We start from the raw sequence: 10,414 nt of genomic DNA, 5'->3' as shown, positions 1-10,414 counted from the left end.
CGAAAATACATTTTTCCCTAAAATTTCATTAAAATGAAGGCTTAAGTAGGATTTATGCCATTTTTACGAACACTTTTAAACTTGATTTATAAAGATAAATGCTCAAAATCCCACTAAACCAACGACATGGTTTATATGGGTAATCAAGCTATCTGGTTGGGGGAGGGTTTGACACTTTTTCCCACATGGTACTCATAAGTCACAAATGGGGTGGGGGTGCACTTTTTTGGGTATTTTTTTTATTCAAGTGGATTCTACTTGGAGTCCACACGGATGTGAATGCATGTCAACCAACATGTTAAATACATTATGGGAAAAAAGCTTTATTTTCCATATGGGGTGGGTCAATTTCATTTAAATAAAGAAACTTATCATCAAACCAAGTGTAGAGTGAGCGAACACAGAGTAACACAGCTCCTATTTGTCCCCACGAGACAAAAACGAGAGGCAATCGAGTGTCTAGCAGATGAAGCTATTTCTACCCACCTCTCATCCTTCATTTCACATCATTTCATAGGATAATTCTCACAATAAAACAAAAATAACTCGCATATATTCATACAATCGCTATAATCTTGACAAATCACACTACCGTTACTATTTCTCAAAATCCATTTCAAGATTTTCATTCGAAGTTAGAAAATCTTAATGGGTTTTTCTGATTTAGCTTAATTGAGGATATAAACGATAATGTTGCCTGTTTGCTCAGCATCCACCAGCTGCTCTTATCATTCACGGGTGAGATATTTTCTTTTTGAACGTTGGAATTTGGAATTTCACATTTTCATGTGTTTTTGGGGGCATTTATTTGATTTTGGGTTGTACATTGTTGTAAGTTCTATCCCTATATAAGACCGATTAGGTAACATTGAGATTAGATGAGAAAATTGGATTTACTTGATTCGGAGGTCATTGAATTTGATTAATGTAAATAAATATTATAAAAGGATTTCGTTCATGTCATTTAATACCTGAATACTGAGATCAATATGATAGTTTTCCTAGAAACATGCTTGTCTCAGTATGTAAGTTTTCAATTTTAGCTCCAAGACTGGAAGATAATTAACCTGTGAATTTGGGACGTGTAACTATAAATGTTGAATCTTTTATGGAACTTTAGAACTTGAAAATCTAAATTCCTTTATTGCCAAGATATTCCCTTCAAATCACCGAGAGAATTATTAAATGCGGAACATAAGTTGAATCACTGGTTTGTATCTTGAATATTGAACCTTGAAGCTTGAATTAGAATCCTTAAATCTTGACTTCTGGATCTTTAATATTGATTATTGATCGTGGATTCTTGAATTCTTCAATCATTCTTCCTGATACTTGGATTCCTTTATGCTCCTATTCAATATGCTTTCTCTATTAATTTTCGTGTCGTTGGGATGATACAGAGAATGAGAAATTGCGTATGAATTGTGGACCATAACTATATATATAATTTTCATATGTATTTCGTTTATCAATACAATTCTAAAAAAATTTGGTCTCTACATAAATAGTCTAACCCATATTTTATTTATATGCCCAAAGCCCAATTACTTAATTCTTTATTACATCATTTTAATTTTGAGCTTAACTTTAAGATAACGTTATATACATTTAATTACATATGTAGGGCTGCGTAACAAAGTAATAATTTTTCCCAATAATCTCCCACCTAGGCCGCATATGTTATCTTATAAATTTGAGTTCAAAACTTTTGCTATCTTAACCAAAAGTATCTTCGAACAATTTCGTTCATCAATTATTTCAATATAGGATCAACGCAGTCTTCGTTACAAGTATCATAACTAAACGTATCAATGGTCTCGTATATCAATACAATCAAATAACATAGATCAAGTGTGGATGTGTAGCGTGGAAATTGCTTGTAATCTGATCCAAACATGTTTATTTCCAATTGGTCCTACCTTATTCTTTAATGAGATCAGCCTTAAACTTTAATTAGAGTAAAATTGAACCGAATACTTTATTTCTAAAATAAACCGAATATTCACATATAAAAATGCGTCTACAACAGAAAAGATCCGAGTACAAACTCTCACTAAACTGGCATATTATCAAAAGGTGCAAAGTAAATCACAACTATAATTAATAGTTTTCTACTACAATTATGTTTTATCTTTTCTAGGATTTTATCTTTTCAATTATGTTTAATTTTTTTTACTTTTCTTGTATAGTTGTGATAGGACTTTATCTTTTATTTAATTAGGATTATATTTTCAATTAGTTTCAATTTTCTAATACTATTGGAAGTAAGGAATAATCTTGCTTGTAAATATAGGGGTATTATCTACTTTCTATAACAAATAATCATTATTTAATTAATACAAAGCAAGTTATTTCAATATATTTCTTATTTCAATTCTAATTATAAGAATTTCATAAACTTTTGCACCAAAGCGGATCCATAATTGTAGAGTTTTTCCTAATGTGTTTCATAGAAGCCTGAACACTTTGAATTCTTTTCTTAACAACTAGGAACTTAATGTTTGTAAACTTTAACATCATCGAGTTCCTGTTGTAATACAAGACTGTAATTGTCATAGGATAACTTAAGTAGTCTTTCAATTCCATCTAAAATAAGCAGCCCAGTGATAAAATTTCATAGTTATATTCCATGATCAAAATTAGAATATCTAATAATCTCTAATTGGTCTGATTTTCTTGAATGAAATCATGTAATCCTTAGTTCCCTATAAATACCGAATAACCCAATTGGCTGCTTTCCAAATATTCATCCTAAAGTTACCTAAATATTTGCTCAACATTCTAATGGTGAATGCTATATCCTGATGTGTGCAAACCTGAGCGCACATTAAACTCCCAACTATTGAAGCATAGGAAATTTTATGTATTTCTTCTTCTTTAAGTTTATCTTTAGGGCATTGATTGAGACTAAATTTATTTCCATTAACAATAAGGGTATCACCTGATTTACATTCTTGCATCCCAAATCTCTTAAGAACCGTATCGATATAACTCTTTTGTGAATTCGAAAATACCCCGAGAACGATCCGCTGTATTTGTATCCCTAACACAAAAAAGCGTCACCAAGATCTTTCATTTCAAAATTTCATGACAGAAATGGTTTCGTATAATAAGCTTATATCAGTGAAGGGAAGTAGTATGTCATCGATATACAATACCAAGAAAATATGCTTACTCCCACTGAAGTTGTGATATACACAATCATCAATTGCATTCATCTCAAAACCAAACGAGATAATTATTTGATAAAATTTGTGATACCATTGACAAGAAGTCTATAAAAGCTCATAGATGGGTTTCTTTAATTTGTAAATCATTTGACGTAACTCAAGATCAATGTGTCACAAGTGCCACAATAGTCCTAAAGGAGTCTTTCTTAGAATCTGGAGAGAAAATCCCTTTAAAGTTAATGCCTTTCTTTTGAGTAAAGCCATTTACTACAAGACGAGCCTTATATCTCTCCGGATCATCTTTTGAATCGCTCTTGGTTTTAAATATCTATTTACATCCACTGGGCTTCGCACCTTCAGGTAATAGGATGAGTTTTCAAACTTCATTGTCTTTTATGGACTTTATCTCTTCATTCATGACGTCAATTACTTTTGAGAATTATTCCTTTGCATGGCTTGATGAAAGTTGATTAATCAGATTTTCTTCCATCAATCCAATGCCTTCCTCATATTTTTGGAGAAAGACTATAAAGTCATCTAGAATTGTCTTTTTTTATTTCTCTAATGGATTTTCTTAATTACATTTGTTTTTGAGATTGTTTCTGGAATATACTCTTTATTGTGTATAGGGGGTTTTGTAATATTGTCTTGATCCAAAATTGCTTTTTAACAAGATCTGGAGCAAAAATTTGTCCTTGGTCCTGATCAACCATTAATTGCAACAGAAGAAATATATACATATTCTTCCTCCAAGACAAAATCCTTAAATTTATAATCTTATTTCCCTTCGCAAACTCTACATCTTTAAAGATTTTGACATTTTATATTTCAAAAATTGACTTGATATTAGGATTTTAAAAATTTGTAACCCCATGACCTTTTAAAGTATCCAATAATTAGCAATTGATAATTCTAGAGTCCAGTTCATTTTTCAATGGCTGGTATGCATTTCAAAAGTGTTTAGTGGATAGTTGCTTGTCTTGCTCTGGAGTTTCTAGGTTTCAGGTTTGGCCTTCATACAGAGAAATTCTTATTCTACATATTCTAAGACCTTACCTTAACTGGACAATCCCAAATGTGCAAATACTTCAAATTAGGTTTCTTTCCTGTCTAAAGGTTATAGCAGGTTTTGATAGTTGTTTTACTTGAAACTTTATTGAGAATTTAAGTTGCAGTTTTTAGTGCTTTTTCCTATAGAGATTTATGTGTATTGTAGGATGATTCCACACATTTTTCTCCTGATGTGTTATAACTGCCATAGTATTCACCATCACGATCAGATCTGACTTGTTTTATTCTTTTGCCGAGTTGATTTTCAATTATAGCCTTGAACACGTCCAGGATTGTAATTTCTTAAGAATCATATATAGGTAGACATAGCTAAAATAATCGTCTATAAACGTAATATGTGACTATTGACTATTCCAAGAAATAAAAGAAAATGGTCCACAAATATCTATATGAATTAGTTCTAAGACGTCCGGAGTCTTATTAGCACCTAATATCCTTATATTTGTTTGTTTCCCTTTAATATAATTAACACAAACATTCGAGTACATAAAATCAAGGGCTTCAAGAATTCCTTCTGACTCAAGCTATTCCTTTCTCTTTTGAGAGATGTGACTTGATTGCTTGTGCTATAATGAAGCAGAATTTTTATTGATTAATTTATGTTTAATACCACGTGAATTCACACACATCGTTTCTTTATAAAAGGCAACTGTATTAAGCTTGTGTTTGGCCCCCATTCTTGGCCAATTTTTCTGGCCATTTTTCAACAATTGTGGGCCTATGTCAGATAACAAGGACGGTAGGAGCTGACAATAAATGAGGCACATGCTTGTCAAGCTTGAAGCTGATTTTTGAATTACTAATTTTCCATTTCTGCCCTTAAATTTATTGTTCAGTGCAATTCACACAAAAAAAGGTGGAGGGCAGTTATGTACATAGTGCAATACATCTTAGGGCAAATTAGTCACAAAGTCTCAACAGCATGATATTGTCTGTATATATTTCTGACACCAATTAAGTGTTGGATGCTGTCATCTGCCAAATATTATAGAAAAATGAGTTTTGGCAAAAAAAAAAAAAAAAGGAAAAAAATGGGGCCCAAACCGGGGCTATGTAAATCTTTGAATCTTGACTTCTGGATCTTTAGTCTTGATTCTTGATAGTAGATTCTTGAATTCTTTAATCCTCCTTCTTGATTCTTGGATTCCTTGTGTGGGGTTGTTGACCTTCCTCTTCAATAAACTTTTTCAATTAATTCTTGTATTGATGGGTGTTATAAATAATGAGAAATTGCATATGAATTGGGGATCCTAACCTTATATATAGTTTCCATATATATTTCGCTTATCATGAAATACAATTCTCAAGGACTCTGGTCTCTGTATATATAATTCGGCCCGTACTTTATTTAGATGCCCAAAGTCCAATTACTTAATTCTTTTATTAGATCACTTTAATTTTGAACTTAATTTTGTAGGTCCACGTAACAAATTAATAATTTTTCCCATCAATAAAACCAACATGGGACTTTAGACATACACTAATCAACACTGATGGTTGATTGGTAGGGTTTTGTATAAGTTGATGGTAGAGGCCCGGAGATGACCTTCATAATGAACACTTCAATTCTATGTCAAAATGAATTTCAATTCAGAAAAATAAATAATTTGATTTAAGATTAACCAAAGAAAATAAGTTGCTACATGGTTGTTGCTGATAACCTGTGGAAATTCAAAATCTTGGAACTAACGTTGAACTTTGATTGTGCCAACCTATGCTCCTCTTATCATTCAGAAAATGTATACATTTTTATACTACCACAGAATTCTCAAAATGGGCAAAGGCATAATTTATGTAATCTACCATTATACAACATGATACTTTTGATAAAAGCAAAGCCTCCATATTGGTCGTAGAAAACCATTAAAAAAAAAAAAAAAAAAAAACCAACTTATCGTTGTATTTCTTTGTGCATAATTACAAAATGGGAGCAGGTAGTAGAAAGCAAATGGTTGAGGGAGCCGAAAACGAGTAGTTTTTGAATGTATATAGTGAAATAGTTTAAAAGTTGAAACAAGCATTCTAGTAACGGTCACTGATGAATTCTCCAATTACATATATTTTTTATAATGAAAATAAATTATTGAGGATAAATTGGGCGAATAGACAAGGGTATTGATGGAAAATAGAGTGTGTTCTCACATTCAGACATTTCAGTAAAAAAGGAAAAACCAGATAAGATAGATTTAATAAATTCGAATCTGAAATTATTTATGCATATGAAATCATTAATTTTGCAGTTTCTCCATGGAGGGTTGAATCCCCTTTCCTCATACTGGAAGACATTTGAGGATAATTTCAACAATGTGGATGGAATAGTCCACAACTTCTCAAATGGAAGAGTTCCCTTCAAGAGACAAGCCGCTTCATGTTTCTATTCTAATTTTGTTGAAAAAGGTGAACGATCTGGCTCCATGGATTGTATTAATAGGTCGTTGTGTCAGAGCAAATTTGACTACATAAAACCACTAACCAATTTTGGTTATCCAGTTGGGGTAATTGATGAATCACACTCCTTAGGACCAACCAATTTGAAATTTGTTGAAAGCTCTAGTTTTTCTACTGGAGATGATCAGCTAATGGATATTACCACTAAAACCATCGAATATACTGATATCTTAAATCCTGAATTAATTCTACCAATAGATGGTGCACCAGATGACCCTGCCTCAGTATCTGATTCAATGAATGTGAATGTAAATTCCTTATCTGATTTGAAAACAAGTGCTGCTGATATTTTTGCTGAGCTGAATGAATCCATTGCTGATACAATCAATAGAGGAGAAAATGCCCTGAACAACTCGTTCGATACTATCACTTCATCCGTGACGACTGCTCTCGGAAGTGCTAATGAAGCAGTTGATAACGCTATCAATAAAATCATATCCGGCATCAATAAATCTGGGGGATCTGCTGGTGATAGGTTGACAGGCTTGTCCAGTGATTTAAAGCAAACATCAGGTAATGTGGGGCTTGTTGCACTTGATGCGTTGAGGCGAACAATCGTGGTGGTTGAGGATTCTTTAGGACAGGGGATCAGCTATGTTGGATATGCTTATAGTTCTGCTAAGGAATCACTTCCTTCAGAATTTCAAGATGCACTTAATTTATCTGAAGAGACCGTGATAAAAGTATTGAGGCCAGTTGGAACTGCTTTTCAACAGGTATATTCCATATTTATTTGCTTGTAAACTATAGAATGACACATTAGGTAAACTATTTGATGCTCGTGATACTTTTTTTGTTACTAATTTTCATACTAGAGATAGATTTAGTAGGATATCGTGACATATTAAGAATGATTAGGAATGGTCAGAACTTAGTTGTTATGAATTACCTGCTTCATTGTTGAAATAAACATTGAGATTGACAAGGTTCTTATGTGCTTGCTAATCTTGCATTGTGTTATACAGCTTTCCACTGCTTTGGAGGGATTTGAAAAAAGTCTTGGCTTGGACCCAAATGATCCTCTCATCCCAGCTGTTCTTTTTCTTGGAGTGTCAGGCACTATATGGTATAATCTTCCTATTTTTCTTATTTACTTCCATCTTTTCTTTAGTTCACATTGCCATTGGAAATTAGATAATGACTTCTTCCCCTTTTTTTAGACCTAGGAAGAGTTACATTTTTCATCAGATTTCTGCAGGGTTTCTTATCGGGTATTAAAGTACGGTGGATATGCTGGAGATTTATCTCCTCAGTCAACTTTGGAGCTCCTACGCAGCAACGAGAATGTTGTACTCATTGATATTAGGCCTGAGGCAAGAGACTGTAAATTTTTTTAGCCTTTTCTTTGTAGGAGATTATTTATATGATTTTTAATTCTCTTTTGTTGTCTTCTCTATTGGTTGTTATTTGGTCGAATAGTTTACTTCAGAGCTCTTACCAATTACAACCCTTTCCTTTTCCACTTTTTTATGCCAATATTATGTTATGGAGAACAATCCATCCAGAGCAGCCTGATTTTACTGTTGATTTTTGGGTTTGGCATTATGTTTGTGAAGAATCTCAGGGAAAGGGATGGTATTCCTGATCTTCGTCGGGCAGCCCGGTTTCGATATGTTAGTATTACACTACCTGAGGTTGGTTTTACCTCCTAAGCATTGTAACTTGAATTTATTTTAATTTGTAACCTTTACCCTGTGACGAAGACTTGGCTTTCTACAAAGGAAACTGAAAAAGAAAAAGATGCATCCCACAGAAAGATTAGCTTCCTTCTGTGTACTTATGTAACTTATGTGAATTTTCAGGTTGATGGTTCTCTGCAAAGGTTGCTGAAGACAGGAAGAGACTTTGAGGACACATTGCTTGCTGCTGTTATTCGCAACCTGAAAATTGTGCAAGTATGTGAACTTAACATAAGTTCTTTTATATTTATAATCTTCTAGTCTACAAGCAGAAGCTAGTATAATTTATTCCTCCAGTGCCTTGTTTTTTCCCAAAGTTGCGGAAGGAGTGCAGATGGTGCTGCTTAGGATAGATTATACAGTCGAACTTTTTAATCACTTAAACTAATTCTTAATATCCTGCGAGTTCTTCCCTCTTTGTATTTTTATTGACTGCTGCAGCCAAAGTAACTGTTTGTCCTGTAAATCATATATATGATGAGAATATGAGATGTATCTTGACAAAAATTTACTTTTTGAAGTTAGCAGCATTATCATTTTGATGACACCTCTTGGATTGTGCTACTTTGATCAGAGTCTCTTCAACAGTTGTTTTAGTTGTGAAGACGTTTTACATACTTTAATTGTTTATTTAAGATTTATGAGATCTAGAAGTGATGTCTCAATTACTTTTATTACCTTTTCTATAGGACAGGTCCAAGGTTTTGATTATGGATGCTGATGGAACTCGTTCCAAGGGCGTAGCAAGATCATTGAGAAAGCTCGGAACTAAGGCAAGCATGACTAAAGCCAATAAATAATATATAATTGTCTAAGTAATGGGGAAGAAGACCGAAATAAGCCATTAAAAGACTCTACTGAGATAAAGATAGGCTGTCAAGAAGGTAGAGGAGGTTGGATAGGTAGTTGGTCAAATCTAGTATGGATAAACAATGAGAAATTGGAGATCTAATAATCTTAGTCTTTTGAAATGCGTTGATCATTATTTCTTTTCTCTTAAGATTATAGTAATTTTTTGTGCAATATACAAAAGCCAATTGACTGTTCTCGTAAATATGTACAAAACTATTGTACTCGTAAATACGTACATAAATATTGTATTAGTAGTAAATTTTACAATTTTCTTTACTTATTTTTTTTAAGATGACATTAGCATTTAATATGTAACTAAGTTGGATTTCTCAGTGATTGGACATTTAATCATTCAGTGTTGTAAGTTCTGAGAGGGAAAAGCTATGGCATGTAATTTTAGTGTAGATGGTTTGTATTTCATTGCCTTGTTGAATAAATGCACATGATATCTAGGAAATTGAATTTGAATTGCCATAAGATCAAGTTAAGAAAAATGCATTAATGAAACTTCTTCACGTTACATGCATAAATGGATCTTCACTCCATATTTTTTCCAGAAAGTTCTTATCAAATAATTTAGTGATAATTTTAATATCATCTTATGCATGACAGAGTCCATATCTGGTCAAAGGTGGCTTTCGCTCTTGGGTAGAAGAGGGTTTCCGTGTTAAAGAGCTAAAAACCGAGACAACACTTGTGATACTCAGTGAGGTACATAATGAATTCTTGACAGCTCCTCTGTTGCAGAAAAATTTCTTGAGTAATTTTATTGGTCTTTATCAACTCTTTTCACATTATATGGGACAATGCTAGGGGTTTAAACTTCTTTTTGCGATCTCTGGATTGAAATTGTCTTCTACTCTTCTTCTACTCTGTTCAACCGAAAATAAAGGGATACTCGGGATTTAGATTTTTCAGATTGAGCTAAACTGTTGGGCACGAGCTGTCTCGATCACTTCTCTATTTCTCTTGTTCTGAGTTTTTTTTGTAGAACTTCTAGTTATTTGACGAAAATATAAGTTAAATTATGCTCTTGTGGAAGAAATTTGTATTGAAGTTTGATTGAGCTGTTTTTGAATTGTTTTTGATAGTTGTCATCTAGCTGAAGTAATGAGTTGTAAACGATGACATTGTACCTTATATAAATCATTTGAGACAATTAATCTACTGATAACAATAAAGAATTTGTGATTT

The 10,414-nt window shown here is 32.8% G+C and overlaps 1 protein-coding gene across 2 annotated transcripts; it reads left to right on the top strand.

Annotated features, from left to right (window-relative positions):
- The first annotated feature begins 454 nt into the window (after positions 1 to 454).
- LOC111377652 lies at positions 455 to 10,048 on the top strand. 2 transcript variants are annotated; one of them, XR_002699756.1, is made up of 8 exons: positions 455 to 738; positions 6,482 to 7,405; positions 7,655 to 7,755; positions 7,888 to 8,002; positions 8,246 to 8,323; positions 8,492 to 8,584; positions 9,063 to 9,141; positions 9,833 to 9,950. XR_002699756.1 is itself a non-coding variant. In XM_023000775.1 (8 exons), exons 1-8 carry the CDS (start codon positions 691 to 693, stop codon positions 10,031 to 10,033), a joined length of 1,644 nt encoding a protein of 547 aa, XP_022856543.1. In that variant the 5' UTR covers positions 455 to 690; the 3' UTR covers positions 10,034 to 10,048. The 2 variants fall into 2 exon arrangements, 1 of the variants encoding a protein (XP_022856543.1); XM_023000775.1 differs by having other exon boundaries at positions 9,058 to 9,141; positions 9,833 to 10,048.
- The last annotated feature ends 366 nt before the right edge of the window (positions 10,049 to 10,414 follow it).

Source organism: Olea europaea, unplaced genomic scaffold (assembly GCF_002742605.1).
Source record: "Olea europaea var. sylvestris unplaced genomic scaffold, O_europaea_v1 scaffold1701, whole genome shotgun sequence".
Lineage (NCBI taxonomy): Eukaryota > Viridiplantae > Streptophyta > Magnoliopsida > Lamiales > Oleaceae > Olea > Olea europaea.
Note: the sequence above shows the minus strand (reverse complement) of the source record. Positions and strands in the feature narration are given on the sequence as shown.